We start from the raw sequence: 25,604 nt of genomic DNA on the forward strand, positions 1-25,604 counted from the left end.
TCAAATTAAACCATATTGATATAAGCTAGTTGGTAAACAGATTTAAGTCATTCCATGAAAAGTTTTGTACCTGTTTACAGGAATTTTAAAACTTATTTTAGCTAAACTAGTGCAAGATTTGTGTGTAGACAAAGTCTAGGAGAAGGTGTGCTTATATTTACACTTTAGTAACACTATGTAAAATTTACAAAACAAGAACAAGTTTTCCAGCATACAGAAAGTATTTAAGTGTAGCTGAACCCTGGGTATCTTAACTGTAAGAGGACATATATGAATTTCAGTAAACTATAAAATTTGGGAAAACAAAATTATAATTCAGGGGATATTTCTGAATTTTGGATAATCTGAGTTACAGATAATCTGAGTTTATCTGTATGTCATAAATCAGGTCAGCATTTCAAAGTATGCAATATTTAAGTTATTTAAATGCATTTCTTATGTTAAAATAGTAAAATAATTTTCAGAATATTTTAATATTGCTGCTTTATACAAATAAACTCAATGCTTCCCATTCCCTCCTGTGTATTTTTTCTTACCTGTCATTTTGCAGCAGGTATCAAGTAAGTATTCTAATATCCTCTTCCAAATAATGACAGCAGATTTGAAAAGTCTTTGTAGGGCTACAACTTCTTAAACCATGACATGAATGTTCTGGGGGAAGGGCAAGGAAGGGCTATGTTGCATGTCTTTGTAAAGATCAAGAAGTTTTATTCAAAGAACCCCCATCTTTTAAATCCTTAATTTAAAATTAAAATATCTATAGAGATACTGAGAATACATACATATATGCATGAAAAGGAGAACAGGCAAAAGGAAACAAATTTAGCAGCAGGTGTATAATTTATACCAATTCACACAGGTCAAAAAATTAGACCAAATTTTATTTTACGTATCTCAGTTGACCTATATTTTGAAATAAATTATTTTTATTGCAGTAAAGTCCTGAACTACCTTCACGAGCGTATGCAGTCTCTTCCATTTCATAAGAATTTATTTCTTTATCATGATATAAGCACACAGTAACTATTTAAAGCTTCTATTATAATCTTGAAAGAAAAAAAATTCTAAATTTGATCTGAAACAAGGAACTAAGCCAGTATTTCAAGATAGCCACAAAAAATACACAAGCAACTTTAATAAATGGTAGCATACGCCACAAATGCTTTACATCTTATAGGTCTATCTAGATGTGACTTACCCGACAGCTTATAAAAAAACAAACAGAAAAAATTAAATATAGATGTTTCAAATAAATAGTCAACATACATATTTTGTTGGGATGGAGGCATGTGTTTGCATAAGACTTCCCGGGGACAAAAACTGCACTAGTACAAAATCTGGGACAACTGATACTCAGCCTTGGACCATCATCTAAACAGCACTACTAAAAGCAAGGAACAAGTGATAAAGTGAAGTCTGGATATCTTGTGAAATATTAGGGCTAGAATTTAATGCCCCACGTAACATTAGAAAGAAGAGGCTGGTTCTCAGATTTACTATTATGCCACATCCATTTACAGCCTGGCAAGCTGTGAGCTATCAGAGTAACATCACAACAGTTTCTCATCTTGCTTTTTTTCCTATACCAATTCTGATAGAATTGCCACTATCTTTAGAACCAGAAATCAATGTTCACACTATTTTAGAAATATTTTTAAAATAGGTGTAAACTGTTAACTATAAATTAGGAATAACTTTTGAAATCCATTTTTAAAAATCTGACCCTTAGTTTTTAGTTTCTGGAGTTTGAGACATAATCACTAATATCAAGTCCTAACTGAGGACTGAAAAGCACAATGATAGCAATAAAGTGAGTTTAAGTTCTGATAATAGAAGAAAAGCAGTAATATTAGTAACATTATTATGCATCTCAATGCATTTTACAGACATGTTTGATGACCTTCCAAAAGATACACTCTAGTTCAAGCACAAATTACTGGGCTTGATGAAATTCTAGAACCATAATGGCCCATTCTCACCTTAAAAGCTATCAGTCTATGAAAAAAGGCTCAACACAGCGAAGTGGAAGTTTTATCCCCATTTTACAGCTGGCAAAAGCTGAAGCAAAAGGACTGATTTTCCCAAGATTAACCAGCAAGTCAGTGGTAGAACTGGGAACAGAAGTCTCTTGACTCCCAGTCTAATGCCATTCACCACAAAATCATCCTTCAACCAACAGCAACTTACCATGCCTAAATATGCCTTGGCAGACCAAGTCAAGTGCTTTCATGGCAAAACAATGTTCCCCAGCACTAGCCCTTGATTTATGGTCCGAAAGAGGCAAAAATACATGGTTTCCCCTCTTCCCACCCAAGTGCAGATCAGCTGATACCAGTTTAAAGATTAAACTATTATTTGTAAAACTGTTACCCAGACTGAAATATTTCACGCAAAAGGTACAGAACTGTTGTAAGCATTATTTGGTACTGTATATAGCATTCAACAAAATTTCACTTTCAAAATATAAGAAGTTCTTAATATAACACTCAAGTATTAGTGTGTCAAATCAATTATATAGCTCACACCTGTACCAGCCACATAGCAGAGGAAGGAGGGAGAGGTTACTCATCTTGAGCAGTAACTGGAGTTCTTTGAGATATGTCCCCTTGTTGGTGCTCCACTTCAGGTTCGCTTGTGCCCTGCACCTTTGATCAGAGATTTCTGGTAGCAGTGACCGTTCAGCCTGCATGTGTACCCCACAAATCCTTGTGCCCTGTGTCAAGGTTCTATGGGGCTGCACAGGTAAGCCACCTTCAGTTCCTTCTCCACCACCAAGACCCATAACAGAGACTCCAAAACAGAGGGGAAGGAGGGCAGGTAGTGTAGCACCAAACATCTCAAACTCCAGCTATTGTACAAGGTGAGAAAGCGTCCAAGATTTTTACCTAAGGTGTCCTCAGAATTTCTCCTTCATCAAGTAGTGTCTCTGGGGGTTCTCCACTTCAGGTGACTTGTGAGCAGTACCCCCATTAAAGGAGGTGGCAGGTTCGGAGCAGAGTCCAACATGAAGAGAGAACTGTATTGCCTACAGCAGCATCTGATCTTGCTGCAGATACCAAAGCATAATGATTAAACAAAATATGATCAGATGACCAAGTTGCCACCCTACAGATGTCTGCAATTGGTACATCCTTAAGTAAGGCTATAGATGTAAATAATGCTTTTGTGGAACGTGCTACCACTCTCGAAGGGTGTTGAACATGACTTCTGTCATACCAAATCTTAATACAACCGGAGATCAATTTTGATAACCTGTTTTGAAGTTACTGAATCCTTGTTTTTGTCTGCAATGGATATAAATAGTCTAAGGGATCTTCTAAATGGTTTGGTCCTAACTATGTAGAAGGCTAACGCCCTCATGACATCTAGGCTATCAAATATGGTTTCCTGAGTAGTCCAGTGCGGTTTTGGGGGGAAAATCTGGGAGAGGAATGGTTTGATTAATATAAAATTCGGAGGACACTGTAGGTAAAAAAAACCTTGGAAGTGCCTGTACTGACACTTTCTCTCTGGTGAATACTGTAAATGTTGTGTCTGCCATTAAGGCCCCCAATTTTCTCACCCTTCAGGCAGAAGTTATTACTATCAGGAAGATTGTCTTTGTTGATCAATTTACCAAAGAAGATGTAGTCAGTGGCTCAAAAGGGTGTTTCATAAGGCAAGTAAGTACTGGGTTCAAGTCCCACCTTGGAGTAGGGGAGATATTCAATAAACCCCTTAGAGATCTTGCCATAGCTGGGTAAGTGAAGAGTGAAAAAACCCCTATGGATATGTGAAAAGTTATGGAATTTAGAGAAAGACCCAATGTTTTCAGTTCCAATAGGGAATTCAATACCCTGGGAAGAGGAGAGCGAGTTGGCAACATCTGGTGAATGTTACACCAAAGATAATATTGTTTCCATTTTCTAAAGTTATTTCTTGTAGATTCTTTTCTACTATTTAATAAAACATGTTGTACCTCTGACAAACAGGGTACCGCTATTACTGAGAACCACTGGGGAACCATGCTTGTAGCCTCAAGATCTTCAGGTTGGGGTGAAGTGATGGACTGGCATCGTGGGTCAGTAGATAAGGACTGCCCAATAGCCTCCACAAAGGGCAAGAAGTGAATCTGATCAAATAGGGATACCAGACCTGTCTTGGCCACATTGGTATGATCAGTATGACTCTGGCTCGATCTTGTTGAGAACCTTTAATAATAATGGTATCAGTAGATATGGACCGAGAAGTCCTTTTGTCTATGAGATGAGGAACATGCCTCCAATGCATTGAGGATCGAGCCCTCTCATGGAGCAATACCTGATGCATTTTCTGTTGGCTGCTATGGCAAACAGACTGACCTGCGGGAACCCCCAGGGTAAGACTATCTTGCGGAGGACTCTTCAATTCCCATTCGTAATACAGAAAGAAATGTATGCTGAGGTCATCTGCCATGGTGTTCTGAATACCTGGGAAGTAAGAAGCTGAGATGACTGTGTTGCTGGCTATGCACCAGTTCCAGAGTTCTACTGCTACCGCACAGACTGCTGGGAAAAGTGCACCTCCTTGACAACGGACATAATACATGAATGCCTGTCTGTCATTATCTTTACTGACTTCAAATTGATTAGCGGTAGAAAGCATAAGGAAGCATTTTTGATGGCTCTCAATTCCAAAAGACTGATGTGGAGAAGCTGTTCTTATAATGTCCCTTTCCTTATACCTTATGAGGTCCCGGATGTGCCCACCCAACCCAAAAGTGACGCATCTGATATTATGACTCCAGTAGGGGGAATTTGCAAGAGCGGAACACCTACACAGGTTTTGGTCTGGTCTTTATACCAACTGAGTGATTGCAGAACCCACTGGAGAACAGACAGTAACCTGACTAGACTGTGTTTGCTTGGTTTGCAAACTGAAACTATCCCTGTCGAATTTGGAGGTTGAATCAGGCATGCTGCACTACAGTGACACAAGCTGATGTGTCCCAGCAGTTGAAGTCAATCTCTTTCTGTTACTTGAGGAATATGCTGAATCTTTGAGATGTGAGAAATCTGCTCAATGGTAGATATGCTCTGCCTGTCACCGCATCCAAGAAAGTTCCTATGAAATCTAGACATGGTAGTGGAGTCAAAATGGACTTTTCAAGGTTGATTTCATAGAATCATAGAATATCAGGGTTGGAAGGGACCTCAGGAGGTCATCTAGTCCAACCCCCTGCTCAAAGCAGGGCCAATCCCCAATTTTTGCCCCAGTTCCCTAAATGGCCCCCTCAAGGATTGAACTCACAACCCTGGGTTTAGCACGCCAATGCTCAAACCACTGAGCTCCTCAAGGTCCTGGCTGTGAAACTGGGAACACATGATCTTTACTGACATCAACACTTCCTGATATGATCCGCTCCTGATTAACCAATTGTCTAAGATGGCAGAATGAGTACGCCGTAGGTGAGCAGCAACTACTGCCAGAATCTTTGAAAATATCCTTGGTGCTGAAGATAAGCCTAAAGGGAGCACCTTGTATTGGCAGTGTTTGTTATTAGAAAACGAAAAGGGTGAATAGAGACATGACAATACGTTTCTTGTAGGTTGAAAGCTGCAAACCAATCTCCTACTTCTAATGAAGGAATTATTGCTGCCAGAGTCACCGTCCTGAATTTTTGTTGCTTTACATATTTGTCAAGAGACCTGAAGTCTAAAATTGGCTTCCACCCTCTATTCTGTTGATTGGATGATTGAGACTCTCAACCAAGCCATCAAAACTGTCATTTGGTGGACAAAACATCTGATCATCTCTTGGCTGGGGGTTCAAAGGGTCTAGGGCAGAGGTAGTCAAGCAGGCGGACCACGGACCAAATACAGACTGCCAGATGCGTTTGTATAGACCCCAACATTTTTATTATTTTCTCTGCAGACTGGACTTTGACTATAACTTCACCAAGAAATTTGAACCTTGACAAAAAATAACTGAATATTCCTCGTCTATGGTATGTTGAATACAGGGCTTGGTATGCTCCTTGTGCAGTACCAGACCTACTAAATCTTTTATTTACAGATCTTTAAATCCCTAGTGATCACAGTGTGGCTCTTGAGTCTTTTAAAATGTGGAGAGAGGCATCCATCAAGTCTGCAAAGAGACTGCGACTGTCAAAGGGGAGGTCTATGACAGTACTATGAACCTCTCTTGGAAAGCCCGACAGCTATAGCCAAGATGCTCTTCTCATAACCACTGCAGTGGAGTTAGACTGTGCTGTCTTATGTGCCCCATCCAAGGGGGCCTGGAGTGATGCCAGGAGCTGACCCCCTTGTATAATGGACTTAAATTGCTCTTGATGTTCTTCTGGCAGACACTCATTAAAGAATATAATTTGTTGTAATTTAAATAGCCATATTTGCCCGTGAGATTTATTCCTTTCCTCCTCCTGCTTAGAGCCAGATGTAAATAAGGACCATAGATGTACTCTGTGCCACAGTGCTGCCTACCTCTCTACCAGTCTCCAGTGACTCAGACATTGATTGAACGGGGCACTACCTATACTGGGAGTTCAATGTATTGGGGGGTGGAGGAGTGGATCCTCCGCTCCTACATCCGACACAGGACCTAAAGCTTTCTCCATCATTAGGAGCTGATACTTTCTCTATTTTTTAAAATCTATCTTTGAAGAAAGTGCAGATCCTGCAGTTATTGGGGATATGAATATCATCCAGACAGCAGAGGCACTAAGAATGTCCATCACTTATTGGAATAGCCACACAATAGTAGAGGCATCTCTTGAATGGGAGCCCAGCTGTCCCAAGAAAAACTAATGAAAATGTAACCCCTGGAAGGGGAAATCTCCAAACTATATAACTGTCTCTGTGAATAAAACATTTGGCTTTTTTAAGGAAAAAAATCCCTGAGGGAACAGTTGTTCCAACAACTATCACTATAAGGTAACTAAGTGAGAAAAAGCTAAATATTAGAGAACAGGCACACAGTAGACGCTAAAGGGAGCTCTGAAGGAACTGAGGGCAGTTTGCCTACACAGCCCCATATAGCCTCAGCACCAGGCATGAGAATGTGTGGGGTCTAAATGAGCAGGCAGCACAAGCACTACTACCAAAAATTTTCAATCAAAGGCATAGGGCTCAGGTGCACCTGAAGTGGAGCACATACAGGGACACTACTCAAAAAAGCATCAACTATACGTTTAAAATAAACATATATATGAAGCAGCATGTGGAATTGACAATTAAGTGAGAGCTTAAAAGCTACCTTTTTCTAACCTTCACTGTATACTGCCATCATGCAAAACGAGGAATGCTCTCCAATCTTATGTTTGATTCTAGTACAATTTAGCATGCATTGCCATCCATCTTGAAAACTTCTCTACTGTGAGGGCACACGGAGTTTTCAATTCAGAAGTTTATCTCAGGCTGAGTCATAAGAGAACTGTTAGAGCAAATGAAATATACAGCCTTGTTTAACTTGATAAGTTGGTTTGTTTGGAAAGTGAATAGAACAAAGCTGTTATCAAGATTACAGCATGGTTTGTTCTTGTGACATCAGTCTCTCCCTGAGTGGTGCTAAAATAGCAAATCTTTCAATGAGCTTTATTGCTTCCTTCACTCTACATTCATATTCCTGCTCACCTTTAACAGGTTTACTCTTAATTACTACTTAAGTCCTATTTCTGCTCTCTCTCTTGTGAAGGCAGTATAAAATCTTGTAACAGCAAATGACCAGAAAAAGCCCTATTACCACCAAGATTTTATATAAACTAAAACTGTAACAAATATAGAGGTCGTTTTGGAGAATGAAAGGCAAGGAGTCTTTTACTCCTAATTCTGACCTCACTTTTTTATTGGAAGACTTGAGAAATGTATCTAGTGAGGAACATTCATCCAGTCTGGCTCCATTTCTTTACTTGAATGAGGTGTTTTTAAAACTTAAAGAGTTGATAAATCTGGTAATACTAGCTTAATGGCTTTTGCCTTAAAATAATTTATAAGGAATTTTAAACCCATGAGAGCTGTCTGTTGCCACATTCCATTTATCTACATTTTTGTATAATTGGGATGTGGTAATCAGTTCAATTTATATTTCGTATTTAACTGAGTCTATCCCTTACTGAGAATGATGTCACATTACTTGTTACTGGCAGAAACTCGAGTATTATAGGAATGGGAGAATTAAAAGAGTATACCTTAGTTTTTCCAAACCTATAACTCTGAAGGAGGAATTTTTCTGCCAAAGCAATTTTATAAACGTATTTCTTCTTGTTGTTCTGGAAGTCACCAATCACAGCTTCCACCATGATATCAGTGCTATCGCAGAGGTGGGTAGAATTCCAAGGAGCACTTCTGCTGTGCAGTGTCTGTTTCTATAAAGAAGTGAAGAGTTCTCTAAAATGGCATTAACATTCCACTTTTCTATAGAACATACGTGTCCAGTTTCACATGTTCTGAACTCAGCCCTTTGACTTACAGCATGGTCCCAGGCTGTCTCTTCATCTCTCCCTTATATGTCACGATTCTTTACGCATTTCACTAACATCCATGAAGAAAGTAGTAGCGTTAACTTCACAAGATACAAAAGCATCAGAAGCACTGACAATGGTCATACCCTACTAGCTTTGTGACCAATTTGACTCTTATTTGCTAGGTATTTGGTTTACTAATTATAATCCTCATCATTTGCCAAACCAGGAAACCAACCTAATTTTTATTAAGTATACAACTTGTGGTTTATGTAATGTTTCAGCACACGTAATATTAAAATAAAGTACAAATTCATTAGAATTATGAAAAATAAGTTGACTGTCTTTTCAAGCGTTCATGAAATTTCCACCTAGGTGGGTCTGTTTGTTGCCAAAACAAATTTCAGTGAAAAGATGATCTGAAAAATCTCTAGAGTTGCCTCATTTTGCCCTGTAATGAGTAATACCCTTTAACTAACTAGTTTCCTTCTTCATATCTGAAGAACGGCTTAATTAAAGCCTAAAAGAGGCGATCACCATAGCATATGGTACATATATTTATTCTGTGTACATTAAATGCATTTGTACTTATGTAAATAAACGTTCTAAAATTTTGAAAAATTTTACACAGATGAAGTTTATGAAGAGATGGATCAGCTTAGTTTGGAGTGGGGTTCTTTTGATTGCTTGCTTTTTTAATTTTTGACTTCCAAATTTTTTAACGGAATGAGGGGGAGATAAAGAAATTGAAAAAATGGTAAGTCAAATCAAATTTCGCAATGGTGCTTTTTTCACATGAATATCCCTAAGCATTCCATGAGGCAGTGAAGAGATATCACCTACTACTTTTAATTAGAATTGCCATAATATATTCTGTAGCTCAATTCTTGTGCAAACCCCTTTTTAACCTCAATTAACAGGTTAAAATAAAATATACATATACTCACACAAGGTATAACACAGATACACACAGAGAATACATAGGTGGGGGTGATATCCTGCAGGACCATATGATAAAACTGTATTTACCATGCACTTTGAACTCCTCTTCTTCAGCTGCCCACTAATCAAATTCTGCCTGGTTTACTATTCCAATCCTCTGAATTATATAATAAACAACCTAGCAATTATATAGTGATTTTCATCAGTAGATCTCAGAGCACTTTAGAGATGAGGTCACAGTAGCAGTACCCCATTTTACAGATGGGAAAACTGAGGCATGAAGACAGGAAATGACTTGCCCAAGGTGACTAGCAAGCCAGTGGTTGAGCTGGTAACAAAACCCAGGTCTCCTGAGTCCCATGCTCTATCCACTAGGCCACGTTGCCTTCCTGCATAACAGATACCATTTTTATTTTTGAAGCCAGCTTTCCAAAAAATTCTGTCCTTCCCCCAAAACGTGTAAGTCTCCCTCCCCACCATCCTGTTATACTGATTTAAGGCTCTGATACGTCACAAAAACTTAGTATCATTGGGAAAAGAAAGATAACTTTCAAATGGGATACACCACTTGATTCTGTTGCCTTAGAAAGTCCCCAAAATATCCAATTTTTGAGAGAGATGTTATGAAAAAGCTTTTTAAGTAATATTCAGTTTTCTAAAATGTATTCGTTATAATTCTTTCTTCCTTCCTTCCAAGGTCTAGACGCAATTATATATATGAATATATAATTACTCCCAGATGTAAGATCTACATTAAGACCCTGATTCTGCAAACACACATATGCAAAACTTTCCTACTATAGTAAAGTTAAGCATAGTCTAAGTGTTTACAGGATTGGGGTCTAAGATTATGATCACTTATCAGTAATTTAAGGGTAAAAGGGTACAAGAGTGCTGTAATCATCCCAAAGCAAGTGTTACAAACCCTGGAAAGTCAGAGTTAAGATTAAACTTTAAAGAAATCCAACATATTAAAAAACACAATTGCACAGTTAAGACACTCAAACAACCTTAGCTCTGCTCCATAATGATGCCATGAGGGAAAAAAATATGAAAAATCCTCATCTAGTCTTAGACTAGAAACACTGAATATAAATGAATCACAATATTCAGTAAGTGCAAACATCACTTAAATTCAATTGTTTTCTGACTTCTGACATTGCTGTGATTTTTTCCTCATCTCAAAGCATGCTTTTATTACTATAGATGACATTGTACTGCCTGAGATGTTGACATAATTAGTTGCAGTTTTACCCAACTGGTTCATTTTCGGACTTAAGAATGGTCACTGGACCTCGATTTCAACTCTCTTCGTACACCAGTTGGTTAACTCTTTTTATAATGAAAAATCCCATTATAATGTAAAGTGGTATTTCCCAATAAAACAAAATGAAAGAGCCAAGTACTACAGCACATGGCCAGTGGCATCTCATAAACCCACATAAACTATGAAAGTTTACTATTCCCCCACAAATATATTTTATATAGACTAGTTTTATGCAGTGGATAATCCTAGTCCACACAGCATCTTCAATTATTTTCTCAGTTCTAAAGGTGAAAGTGACTACACTCAAACTGTAGTTTGTGATTATAGATCTGAATTCCCCAAATTACAGTATAAAATCATTGATTTAAATAAGCTTTTGCACTGGTATGTTTAGTTATTTTCCTAAAGAAAGGTTCCTTCTCCCTGGTTAGGGACCATTAAAACATGTTTATTTGCTATTAAATATAGCCTTTACACTACAGTTAGTGCTTCTGTTTGCTAATCAAGAGAGTACACTATATGTATATTTATTGTCTAAGCAATTATACATCTTAACATACATTTATTCTGATTTTTAATGAATGATGAAAAATGGTGAATGATGCATTTCTTATTTACTAGATTAATTTTTAACCTTGTTTTGTGTCAAGGTCTATTTGGATAGAAATTCAAATTCAATTAAAAATGCACAAAAACAGCATTTTAATTGTGATTAACTAGTTATATATATAAAGCTACCTTAAATGTGCTGCTTACATAAGAGAAAAGTTTCAGAAAGTATATCACAGCATGATGTGCTTTTAAAACTAAATGATTTATTTAAAAAGGAAATCTGGTTCCTAGTTAGTGAACTGATTGTTTCTGGTTTCAGAGTAACAGCCGTGTTAGTCTGTATTCGCAAAAAGAAAAGGAGTACTTGTGGCACCTTAGAGACTAACCAATTTATTCGAGCATGAGCTTTCGTGAGCTACAGCTCACTTCATCGGATGAAGTGAGAAGTGAGCAGTGAGCTGTAGCTCACGAAAGCTCATGCTCAAATAAATTGGTTAGTCTCTAAGGTGCCACAAGTACTCCTTTTCTGATTGTTTCTGGTCACCCTGTCCAAGATTTTAGCACTAGATCTCATCCTTTCACACCTAATATCTATTCAGAGATTGGAAATTGAAAACAAGCTTTCCTTCTTTTTTCAACTCCCAACTCATTTCTTAGCTTTGAATGAACTAGTCATTGAACTGAACTAATTGAATAAATGAAGAAAATATTCTGCAGAAGAAGCTACAGCTGTCAAACACTGGTTTAGCACTGGAAAAACTCTGGTTCCAGACGCTTAGGCAATGAATTCAGTGGTCTTTCTTTAAAACATGGAAGCAAACATGTACTGCTTAATATTATTTTTGGTATTCAATTTAAATACCAAATTATAAGAAGTTTAAGCCTTAACGTAAGTTGTCAACTTTAAATTTAATTTTAAATAGGTGGCTTTTTAAAATCTGTATAAATTTAATTTAAAAAAATCCAATTTAAATACAAATCTGATTTTTTAAATAATCAATGTTTTATCCATCCTCATGTGCAATAGGTTCAACATCCATAAAACATTTACATTGTTCAAAGGAAAAAGGAAAGCAAGTTTAGCAATAAAAACCTCATAGTTATTAGTACAGTAAGTCCTAGTAGGAAGGTTGAAATAAATGCTCTAACAAACTGATCCCACACTGGTGCATTAGCATTCAAAGCTATGGGTGGGTAGGATGTATGTACACGGCACACAGTGTATATCAGTTAATTGTGCTGAAATTGTATTAACGCAAAAATGCGAACAGAAAATCAGAGACATCAGATGGACGTAAGGCAACAGTAAACCGACATTATAAAGGTTCTGCATATTCACAGCTCATGCCAACATGAAGTTAAATTGTATATCACTTTCATTACTGTAAATCAAAATACTTAAAATATGAACATCTGTTAATGTGATTGTAATAATTTACATGTTGATATACCATTGTAATTCTCTTATAAATTAGATTTCTGATCTCTAAATATTGTACTTTGAAAAGTGAAAAATCACATTCCCCAACACTAGATCAAAAATATTTGTATTACTTGGAACAGCACTGGTTATTCCAAACAGGTTCAGATGCTGAACAGTTACAGATAATGCAGTAAATTCTAGGAGTCTGAAGTCTAAATTGCATCAAAAATAGAGGACATAAAACTACTGCTTCATATTATACTCAGTTCTCTTCTTCCTTTCAATGTTTCTGCTTTAAATTGTATCTTATCTGTTATATACTTTATCCCCCTAAGTGATTACATACATATCATGTCAGACTACATGATCATAATGGTCCCTTCTGGCCTGGAGTCTATTAATCATTCATTTGTTACCATTACTATATTTCTTACACAAAAAAATATTTCACATGAATTTCAGCATTCTTGACAAATAATATATTGCGAACTTTGAATACCAAAGCTCTCATTTTTTCCACAGACAGAATAAAAATGCAGGCAGTAAACAGGCAAGCTTCCTCCCACAGCTAGCACACAAGCAAAATCTGGAGAGACCATTTATAGGTTAGTTAATTAACTCTCCACGCCTTTAATTCTTGACCTCTGCTGAGACTGACATTAACAGTACCACTTATGATTTTTCTGTAATGTGGACGTTTGAAGATGAAGAATGTGACTGAAGCTCCCAACTCATTTCTCATCCACTCACTTCTAAGCCAAGTATTTGCCTGATAGTACTGAAAAGACACTTAAACAGGACATGATAGCAATGAATATTTATTTATTTTCATAGTTCCTATTGCACAAGATGCTGAACCAGAAAAAGATTCACACACAAAGGTGGCAGTTACTCATGAAATATTTATTTACTGCGGACAGAGGACACTTACAGGCAAAGCTTCTTACCTATGACTGAAAACAGCTTCCTTACAGTTTCAGTCACAACCAGATGGACGATCTACCAACAAATAAAAATTAGTAATATCTGACAAGCAGCTCACTCATGCTAGCTAGGCTGGATCCATGAATATTTAGATTTTAGACATCAATGCTGCTTAATCATTTCTAATTAACAGAAAAATCTTTACATGAAGCACATGTACTAACAGTTTAAGAGGCCACTTATGTTTGGAACTATATTGGAACTACATTTTGACAGTGAAGTAGGTGGTTTACATAGAACTCTTTCAATTTTATGCTAGACAAATATCTAGGCTCGTCAGCAGCACAATTCCAGCCAGAGAATATCTTTTTTAAAAATGCGACGTACTAAAGAAAAAGAGGAGGGAAGTAACAATGTGGATGGCGGATGCAGATAGTGCTGCAGAGGGTGGTTACAGACATTTGAGATGTTTATAAGTAAAATGCCTGATTTAACTCCCTGGGAAATAAAATAATCTAAAACAATAATCATATGGACTATTGGACCACCAAGATCCAACAGTCTGATTAAAATATGCCAGTCAAACATGTATCTTTTTAACCCCAGTGGAAATATTAATATTCACTAATCAAAGAATTAATATAGCCAGTATGGATACTAAGAAAATCAAGGGAGCAGGCATAGTGGGGAGCACAAAATGAGTAAGGATAATTAGCCACAGAAATAACTTATTTTATAATGACAGGTTTCAGAGTAGCAGCCACGTTAGTCTGTATCCGCAAAAAGAACAGGAGTACCTGTGGCACCTTAGAGATGAAACAAATGTATTAGAGCATAAGCTTTTGTGGGCTACAGCCCACTTCAACGGATGCATAGAATGGAACATATAGTAAGATATGTGTGTATATATATATATATACACACACACACACACACACACAGAGAGTAAGTTGGAAGTTACCATTCAAACTGTGAGAGGCTAATTAGTTAAGATGAGTTATCAGCAGGAGAAAAAAAAACTTTTGTAGTGATAATCAAGATGGCCCATTTAGACAGCTGACAAGAAGGTGTGAGGATACTTAACTTAAGGAAATAGAGTCAATATGTGTAATGACCCAGCCACTCCTGGTCTCTATTCAAACCCAAGTTAATGGTATCTAGTTTGCATATTAAAAGCTTCAAAAACAGACTCCAAGGAGAAAAGGAGTACTTGTGGCACCTTAGAGACTAACCAATTTATTTGAGCATAAGACTCCAAGGAGAAACTGCTGAGCTTGAATTAATATGCAAACAAGATACATTAACTTGGGTTTGAATAGAGACTGGGAGTGGCTGGGTCATTACACATATTGACTCTATTTCCTTAAGTTAAGTATCCTCACACCTTCTTGTCAACTGTCTAAATGGGCCATCTTGATTATCACTACAAAAGTTTTTTTCTCCTGCTGATAATAGCTCATCTTAACTAATTAGCCTCTCATAGTTTGTATGGTAACTTCCAACTTATCTGTATATATACACATAAAAATATATCTTACTGTATGTTCCATTCTATGCATCCGATGAAGTGAGCTGTAGCCCACGGAAGCTTATGCTCTAATAATTTTGTTAGTCTCTAATGACCGGTTTCAGAGTAGCAGCCGTGTTAGTCTGTATTTGCAAAAAGAAAAGGAGTACTTGTGGCACCTTAGAGACTAACCACTTTATTTGAGCATAAGCTTTCGTGAGCTACAGCTCACTTCATCGGATGTATTCGGTGGAAAATACAGTGGGGAGATTTATATACGCAGAGAACATGAAACAATGGGTGTTACCATACACACTGTAAAGAGAGCTATTATCAGCAGGAGACCCCCCCCCCCCGCTCTCCTGCTGATAATAGCTCACCTTAAGTGATCACCACTCTCCTGCTGGAATGTATCCGATGAAGTGAGCTGTAGCTCACGAAAGCTTATGCTCAAATAAATTGGTTAGTCTCTAAGGTGCCACTAGTACTCTTCTTTTCGCGAATACAGACTAACACTGCTGTTACTCTGAAACCTGCTAATGGCAGCTCACCTTAAGTGATCACTCTCATTACAGTCTGTATGGTAACACCCATTATTTCATGTTCTCTGTGTATATAAATCTCCCCACTGTATTTTCCACTGAATGCATCCGATGAAGTGAGCTATAGCTCACGAAAGCTTATGCTCAAATAAATTTGTTAGTCTCTAAGGTGCCACAAGTACTCCTGTTCTTTTTATTTTATAATGAACATTCATGTTTCTTTTTTAAATCTTCTATGGCTCAGACTATTGATAACACATTTTCTCTGCTACCTAGGTTAACTGGTAAACATGTATGGGTACACAGAAAGCTGAACTTTTACTTAACTTTAGTTTGCCTCTTTTAAACATCCTCACTTGAAATAATATTCTAGTTTCCCTTTTAACCATATGATTAGAATTTATAGGCTGAAGAGTGGGCTTGGGCATTTGCAGACCCTGGCCCCGAAACATTCCAGCTCTATTCAGTACCTAGATTTAAAATTTGTTAACTGCCAAGTTATATTCTTGTACCCCATCCTGTTTACATTTTTTCAACTATAATAAAGTCAGTAGGGAGAGTCATATTCTATACCATTTGGACATAACAGTGAAAGGGTTCAAATTACATTTTTTGAATCTTTTGCTACTCTTGTGGGCAAAAAATATTCAGCCATGAAACTGAGTCTGACCCACCAGTCCCTTAAGAGTGATGTGCAAGAAATTTCACTATTTGTTTCACAGCAAAATCATTTTAAGATATTTAATTGGTTTCAATTACTCTGTATCTAGTACTTTTCTTGATATTTCCTGACAATGCACACAAAGATGAACTTTTTTTTTTAAATGTAACCAAGTATTTTAGACACTAACAGGAAAAGTAACTCAAACGTACATTCTTTCCAGTATCCCTGACAGCAATTGGTTCAATTTTTTCCCCTATAAACTTCCATGTATGACAAACTTCAAAAAGTATATGGTGGTACATTTGATATAAATACAAAATTAAACCACAGTCTTGCTTTATTTTCATTGCATGTTTGTTTATTTTCCACTTTTTACAGTTTACACACAACTGTTTGTGCTTATGTTATTCTCAGATATTCAACCTTTTTCATCGGGGCAACACCACCACCCCATATTCAGTGCATTTTTTTAAAAAATGCAACACTTATGCCCCACATCCAGCAGGATAGCAGAATAAGTACTCTCAGTCAACGAAGGAATCAAATTACACAGCAATGTACTACACAAGAACATCCATACGGAGTCAGACCAATGGTCCATCTAACCCAGTATCCTGTCTTCTGACAGTGGTCAGATCTAAAAGAGTTAGACATGAAAGCACTAAAACAATTAGGCACAGTTAGAAGTTTTTAGATCAATACATTCACTATGCACCAGCAAAGAAAGTCAAAAATATATTAACGCTCAGATGTGTGTGCATGAAATACCAAGGTTATGTTTGTTCTGATTACTGCTAGAGATTACAGCAGCATTTTGTTCTAATTAATGGGACAGCACAAAAGACAGAAAGGGAGTTTTCCTCACGTCAACCAGCTGTTTAATGCTGCATGACTCAAATGTAGAACCATTCTATAAAACAGGAACATAAAAAATGCTTTAAAATATAAACTTTAAATCTGATTTTAACTTTTACTGTAGATAAAAGTACATTTAAGATGGAGAAGACCTATTAAATCTATCCTCTTGAAAATGCAGATGAAAGATGTATCTATAGTAAAGGTTTCTTTCCATATGTTCAGAATGTATTCATAAGTATTGTTTATGACAAAATTAAAAATTCAGTTTATTATATTTAAGAAAGTTACAACAGAAGTTTTACTAGTTAAAAGTTCATCATGGATTGATTAATCATGGTAAAAGTATCACATCTCATGGACTGTCACAGAAGTAAAATGAAGCTCTGAAATTTATATAGCTGAAGTGAGGCTTTTAAGATTATAGATGTTTTATAGAAAAAAAATCTACTGATAAACTTATGCTTTAATTCTTCATATCAGCACAATGCATTGGTGAGAAGACATTACCTGCTATTAAAAATATCCATAAAAGATAAGTATCATTTATGTTGAGAGTCACAGGAATCAAAATTAAACATTCAATACAAGTTATAGACAAGTTTAAATAATACTGCAAGTTTCTTTATGCAATTCTCTGTTACATTTGTATATATATATCATTTCAAATGGATTTTAGTAAAAATGATTGAATCTAAATAATGAAAAGTCTCTGAGACATTTGCTATAAAGGTAACATATGATAGTTGGTAGCCTAGAAAGAAGATACAAGACGCTTATTTCGCTTTGTGACTCAGAAGCCTACTTCACGGTTTAAAATGTGAAAACAGGATTTCAAAGAAATTTTCATTCACCTTGCTGTATAAACGTAACATACATAGTAGAACAGTTGTATAAAAAAGTTGCTTTCCTAGAACTGCTCATTACGCAAAATTTTCCCATTCCCCATCACAGGCAAATCACAGTAATATCACATCTTACCTAGCTCTTGCATTATGTAGCAGGAGTCAGATGAGCACACACCTTCTAAAAAAGTGCATTATTTTTGCAAGTATGGAGCACGTGTCTTAACAATGGACTTTCTATCTCACGAAGTTACTGTTGTGCCTCTTACAACTCCTGAGGTTATTTCCAGTTAGAATACAAGAATTATTTAAGAAAGCAGTGCTTCACAAAAACTATTTGAAACCAACTGAAATGCCAATTAAAATGGTTCTATTTTTTCAAGCCAGGAAGAAGATTAAGAAATAAAAGTGAAGATTGGGTAAGGGAGAACAGTGAACTATATAGAAAAATACCTTTAAGAGTAGGGCTGACAAAACAGTATATGTTATAATGAGTTAAGTAATTATGTTAGTGAACTATGTAAATACTAAATATTTTTAAGTCCTATTCAGATTACTTGATCTTATTACAAGGCTTGTATTATATTCAGGAGGACACGTTCTTAGTACATTATTAGTACAATATTCAAAATGGTAAATAAGAGAAGGAGAAAAGGTCTGTCGTTTAGAAAATTTGGTTTCAACTTTTATTGCATCTCTATGTCCGACTGGATCTCTTCTGTCTGAAAGACATGTAGCCAATAAAAAAAGCACTGCACGTTCAGGAACTTTCACTCATCTGGACAGGTCTTCAGGATGTTCTTCTAAATATTTTGTTTTGTGAGAAATCCAGCAGAGTGGATCTGAATCACAAAAATTAATTTCCAAATAAAAAAATTGTTTTTTCTAAGAACCAGAAATCTGGGCAGCTAGGTACTAAATAGTAATGAACTCAAAAGTGAAAATCAAAGTCGTAATATGTAAGCCAGACAGTCCTCCTTAAACCAAAGTAACTGAGACTCAAATGAGGCATCTGCATGCCACACATCATCATGCATCCAGGCCTGTGATAGTTGGGAAAAAATTGTGTTACAATAAGAATTGACATATTTCTTCTAAATCCTGTACATGTACTGTGTCCTCTTCTGCATGGATGCTATCTTTCCTTTTCTTTCCAAAGCAGAAAATTAAATATTACTATAAAAGTTTTCAGCACAATAGTACAGAGAACAGCTTTCAATGACTCCAAAATGCAAAATCTCTCAAGTTTGTTGTATTCTATCAAAATGAAAAGTGTGGTAGTTTCTACCAAGTTTTGTGACTTGTTTAAATAGAACGTTAATGCTGTTCAAACCTCTGGACGACACTACAGGAAGATAAACTGTCTCACAAAAACTAAGTCACTTTGGGAAGAAATTTCAGGAACATCTTTCTGATTCCTCATGTATAACTCAAAGGCATTACAGTAGACAACTATTATATGAATTACATAAATTCTCATTTCCTTTACAGAATAAAAATATATACTACTACTATCTATTGTTTATATTACCGTAGAGCCTAGGAGCCATAGTCATGAAGCAGGACCCCATTGTGTTGCAAAAACACAGAACAAAATGACAGTCCCTGCTCCCAAAGCTTACAATCTAAGTATAACACAAAGGACGATAGACGAATAGACATGGGAGTAAAAGGAAACAATGAGACAATACTGATAGGCACGACAGGCAGTAGTCAACATACCAGCAGCCTTAGCCATCTCTACTTACCATTTGAAATACTTTAGGACTCCCACTTTACAGCTGGCCTTAGTTATACCTGCTTTTACCACCTTCCCAAAGGACTACAGAATGATACCTTCCTGGGCATGAAGCAGGCAGCATTTAGGAAGTTCCAGCTGGCACAGAATGTGCCAGCCTGTCTCAACAACCCAGGAACCGCACACGCTTCAAACCTATGTTCTGTTCTCTAAGATGGCTTCTCATAGAATAATGTGTCAAATTCAAGATCTATGTTATTTTTAAGGCAGCCAATGGTTTTGGACCAGAATATCTAAAAGTTCACATAAGATCACTACTGTTCGGGCACACATACAGCAGACAACAGCTCTACTCCTGCGGCACCATGGAACTACCCACCACACGGGTGTGCAGGAGACTTTTTTTGGGGGGGGGGGGACCAGTTCAAGACACTGGAACTAACTCCCACAGGAATTAAAATGTACCATAAACCTCATTTCTAAATCCAAGGTGTACTTCTTTGAACTAACTTTTGCTAATCAGTGTAACACCATATATTGAAAAAAGACAATTTCTCCATGTGGAAGAAGGAAAAAAGAAAGAACCACATGACAGATTCTTGTTACACTGCTTAATATGCTTCTGGAAGATGTTCGGATACTACAGTTATGATGGCCATACATAAGCCTGACTAATACATAAGGATTTGGCCAGGACACTCAGAATGAAACCCCCTACTAGGAAAAAAAAAAGAAAAAAAAACACTCTTGGATCTTTATCAATTGATGAAGATCTCATTATGCCTCTCATTCAAATTATAAATTTAAACACACACTGGAAAAATTTATCATTGGCCAGCTTAAATGTAAAAATAATATATTTCTTAATCTTTAGGCAAAATTTGCCATCTTCAACTAATGCAGCCTGAAAGGATGGGATAAAGTTAATCTCCAACATTGGTCCCCCACAATAGCATTGTTACAAATGTCATTTTCTGACAAGACTGAGTGCCAAGTAGGAAAGCTTTTACACTTAATACAAGGACAAGTAGTAATGTTTCTCACTGTATTAAGTTTAAGGATAATATGCTCAGTAAATTGGGTGCAGCTTACTTTTAAGAATGGGTATTCTTTTTTGCAATTTGTAGCATGCAACAAAAATATACCAAACTTTTAACCAAACTAATTGTTTTGCACAGCAAACTGTAAGAAACAATCAAGTTTGTGCTGTTAGACAAAATACAGCAATAGCCTAAGAGAAAGGATGTTGCTAATGGATTTAGCTATAGTGGTCACAAATTACACAGCTGTAAATTTGCTGAGCAGTATTCTTGATTTTTGTGTTATGTTTGTGGCAGTTAATATCTCCCTTAAGCAATTCAATAACATGGTGTGCACAAAAGTATTTTTCAATTCCTGGCACTACTTCTAATTTTAAATGGCTATCCATTTATTTAGAAAGAAATTCAACAAGATCACCACACCTCTATATCGAAAGTTTAACATGACATACAGCCTTTGGGCCCAATTATCAGCTGCCTTGTGTCCTTGGCCTGGTCTACACACAGAATTTGCACTGATTTATCTAAAAGATATGATCTTCAATTAAGGGTGTTTAACTTAATCTGTGTAACATCATACCTTTAAACCAGTGCAACTTGTGTACATAAATCCCCATGTAGTCAGTTCTACCTGTGCAAAATGGGTGCAAATCATCCCAAATCAAAATGGTAGCATTTTATACCATTTTTGCACAGGTGAAAGTGACAAAAAAGTGCAAGGCAGCCAAGGTTTAGACCCACTTGCCTTTACAGAGGATTAGATAATCTAATAGGTCATTCCATCTCTTCCATCATTTACAGAAGTGGATTTCCACAAAAACAAGTTGTTTATCATAACAGACTTTCCCAATAATTCTGTCTCATTACTTGCTCTTGGGTACTTGTGCTGGAAGTGGGGTTTTAAGTCTTACACTTCAATAAATCATTTTTATCCAGAATACATTTAATTAAATGATCAAATTGTAATTATTCATTTCAAAATCTAGAATAACTGGTATTAATATTTAGTTATTTCTAAATAAAAAATACTTGATTCTACACCAGAGGCAAATGCCAGTAATTGCAATAATAAATTGGAAAAACAAAGATGATTTCCCTCTCTGAAATAAACATGGGAAAGTCACTGATATAGTGTCTTTTTACAAGCCATTGGTAAATAAATATTTGCTATATGGACCAGCTGCTAGAAGGAGACACACATCTGCCCAGTGTGTAACTTGATAAAAGGCCTTAAATAAACTAGGTGTAAATAATGCACCATTATCTGTTATAACAGGATACTTTAATACTATTCGCTAATGCTCACCATATTTCACAAATGCACAGAAATGACAACTTAATTTTTATAAAACCTTATTTTGTGTAAAATATCCTTAATACCATTTGTTGCGTTTTATGAATGAATAAGCACAGGTGAAGATTTACTTTCTGTAAGAAGTTATTTTCCAAGGTTCAAAATATTTATTTGAAAAATTCAACACAGAACATATTTTGTTGACAATCCTATTGTGACTAAGTTTGTACAGGAAGGTGAGAAACAGGTTAACAGTATTTTTTACAGATCATTAAGGGTTTATAGATAATGGGATACCATTCAAAAGTTGCATTAGCTTCAATCGCTTGTTATAACAAGTATTCCTGACACGTACTGAAACTCACAGTTCTATTTCCACACAATTGCAGTTAAGTATGGAATTTTCTTCACACTTAAGGTGGGAATTCCTAAGTAATAAGATGAATGAAAATGAAGCTGTTTACAATTAAACTTAAAATTCATTAGTATTTGTAATAACATTTCCAAAATCCTTTAAAGTAATTTGTTTTATATTTTATTGTGATCAAATAACTGCACAAGTTTTACAGCATGGTCACACATTGATATTTCGCAGAAGTCACAAACACAGCTGACTTACATAATGATGCACATCATTTCTGCTCTACACTACATAGCCTAAGATGGAATACAAAAAAGTTTAGGAATTACAAAATAAATTGTTTTAAAGACTACATTAACAATAAAACTGCTTTCCAGATAACAGCTAAAAATTATAAAGGCATACCACCGGATATTTGTACTGAATTTTCTAAACAGTAAGGAATGAAAGAAAGTTTTAATATCTGCGACGTTTGTTAGGTCCTTCAAAGTTGCCCCCTGGATTTCCTCTACCAAAGCCACCAGGTCCACCACTCACGGCACCTACACCACTCATTGGCGGCTGAGGGGTTTCGGAGCCTGTTCTACTAACCAGAGGTGAACCCATCTGTGATGGGCCTCCTTGTGGGAATCTCTCATTATGCTAACAACATACAATGAATATTAAGTCCATTTGGAATGCGCCAAATGTAAATTATAACAAAAATGGCAAAACCCCAAGTGGTGTTGTCATGAAGTTCGGCAGATAGTCCAGCAGAATCAGGATCATACATAGAAGGAAGAAAGGAGCAATTAAATTAGTTATTATTCAAAAAGGAGCTGAAAATAAAAGCTTATTAAACACTATGCTCCAACTTTGTAAAATTAAAACAAAGGTACATGAAATAAATACTAAAGAGCTGCATCCCACTCAGATTGTATCAGCAACCACTTTTATAGAGTATATAATTTAAAATTTACACTCTAAAGCTTGCCTCTCCACAAAGCCGTACTTATTCTCCATGTAAACGTAAAAACATTTTTTAGCCTATTAGAAGACAGGAAGCAAACATTTTATGCGACTCTTCCCGTATTTCAATGCTCCTCTATTCACTAGCTTGTTCAGAAACTGAAGCATTGTCAAAGTAGAAAAAAAATGAGATTGTGAGTTATAGCTTCAATGTTTCCAAAGTTTATTGACTCAAGGAATAAAGTTTCTCCCATCAGAGAATATTATACATCTACGTTTCTTCAGACAGATTTAAATGTAGCCCAACTTGAAATACAGATGTAAGATACAAATCAGATTAGTGTTCTAGGCCACATATTTTATTTCGCTCCCTGAACCATATTAAAAGTTAAATATAAACTAATACAGATGTGGGTACCATAATCCTCCTTTAAAAGTCTTCTCTTAGGCCCCAATTATGCAAATACTTACACATCTAAGTACTCTAATTTAAACAAACATAAGCATTTGCAAGATAAGGGCTCTAGTCGCTAACATTTTAAAAGTTTTATCTAAATACAATGTGGATATAATATGTACTGCTACATATTGGGTCAGAGCTCAGCCCCTTTAGACACCTAAATGAAGTGGCCAGATTTTGGGTGCTAACCACTTCTGAAAATCTAGCCCCTAATTCTTAATGCTGCAGTGCTCCTTTTTTTCCCCCTTCTAGGTAATTTTTGGGAGATAATTATTTACACAGGTATTTAATTTTAAAATATAAGAAAGTACTTTTAATAAAATCTTGTTTCTAATCAACTCAAATCTGCCAACACTGAATATACCCAGACATGAAAGAATGGCTTGTCTAAATGCAAGGTTCCCATACTCCTAATAATATAACTTACTGCTGGTCTAATTTTCAGATAGTCATAAGCTAATGATGGGTATTTTAATTAGAGTTTCTACTTCTAGACTGAAAAATGAACTATGACTATTAAGTATCTATGGTAAAGGTCTGAGCCAAGCTAGGACATTTTAAAGTGATTTCTTCAATGACAATCTGGATCTCAAATTTGGTTGTGTATGAAGAAAATATGGCTGTCCAAGATTTACGGAAGCCAAAGTGAGGTGTTTTATTTTAAATGAAATTATGGTTGTATGTCTACATTAATAACAAGATGCTGATATCACCTGCACTTAAAAAAAAATTCTAGGTGCATGTCCATCTGAAGTTGAAAATGAAAACTGGATTCCCCTCTCTCCATCCCCCATTCTCTGTTTTCTTGTACCCACCAAATGACAAATACTCTATATTACAGTCCTTTGAGAAGAACACAAGGATTAGCCAGCTACATTCCTTTCACCACATAACACAAAAATAAATGTCTGAGCAAAGCCAAAAAAGGAATTATTAAAATTAGAGGGCCAGATGAGCATATCATCCACTTATTCTGCTCTTTAACCTTCCATTTCCTTCTAAATGTCAGCAGTTTTAATCTTCAACTTTAGGCTGGTCAAACTGACGTGTCATTATATCCAGCACTTTTGAAGTGTCAATATTTGACATTACCATGGGAGGGTGGGGGGGGGGGAGGAGAGTTAGGGGATTATTTTTAAATACACTTAAAATAAAATCTTGTCTTTTTCCATACCTGCCTTCAGTTTCTGATCTTATGCAACCCTAAGGGTGTGTTCCAGAGGTAAGCTGAGCAAGCAGAATAAGGACTTTTTCAGTGTTCAACAGTTTTGCTGGATCACTGCAATAGTTAATATACTTTTTTTCTCCTTTGCGCTCCCTCTTTAAGAAACCAGTTTGGAGAAGCTGACTTCAGTGAGCACAATGAAGCCAAAACTTTGGCAAATGCATGAAAGGCCCATTTAATCAGTACAGTAGTTACCAGCAACAGTCTGTTACCTTGATGACAGCATCTACTCTCTTCACTAGCTTTTAGGCTGATCTGTCCCATGGAGAAGGAAGTGAGCCATTTCCAGGAGACAGTATCTTTGCCAGAGGATGTTGTGAAGGTATAACAGGGTTCAAAAAAGAAAAAGATATGTTCATAGAGGATAGGTCAATCAATGGCTATTAGCCCAGATGGGCAGGGATGGTGTCCATAACCTCTGTTTGCCAGAAACTGGGAATGGGCAACAGGGGATGGATCACTTCTTCTGTTTATTCCCTTTGGAGCACCAGGCATTGGCTACTGTTGGAAGACAGGATACTGGGCTAGATGGACCTTTGGTCTGACCCAGTATGGCCGCTCTCATGTTCACTACTGAGGG

At 36.4% G+C, this 25,604-nt stretch overlaps 1 protein-coding gene across 5 annotated transcripts in view; it reads right to left on the reverse strand.

The window, feature by feature from the left end:
* PSPC1 (paraspeckle component 1) overlaps positions 1 to 25,604 on the reverse strand; it is a 93,556-nt gene that overhangs the window by 19,432 nt on the left and 48,520 nt on the right. For 2 of the 5 annotated variants that reach the window (XM_027821574.3, XM_037890642.2), the window contains one exon: positions 20,106 to 23,033. The exons of 2 other annotated variants lie outside the window; for them this stretch is intronic. In XM_027821574.3, coding sequence (XP_027677375.2) covers positions 22,848 to 23,033 — 186 coding nt within the window. In that variant the 3' untranslated portion in view covers positions 20,106 to 22,847. Of the gene's footprint in view, positions 1 to 536; positions 8,342 to 20,105; positions 23,034 to 25,604 lie in introns of those variants that run through there. One more of the 5 variants, XR_006286128.1, reaches the window with a different exon arrangement.

Source organism: Chelonia mydas, chromosome 1 (genome assembly GCF_015237465.2).
Source record: "Chelonia mydas isolate rCheMyd1 chromosome 1, rCheMyd1.pri.v2, whole genome shotgun sequence".
NCBI lineage: Eukaryota > Metazoa > Chordata > Testudines > Cheloniidae > Chelonia > Chelonia mydas.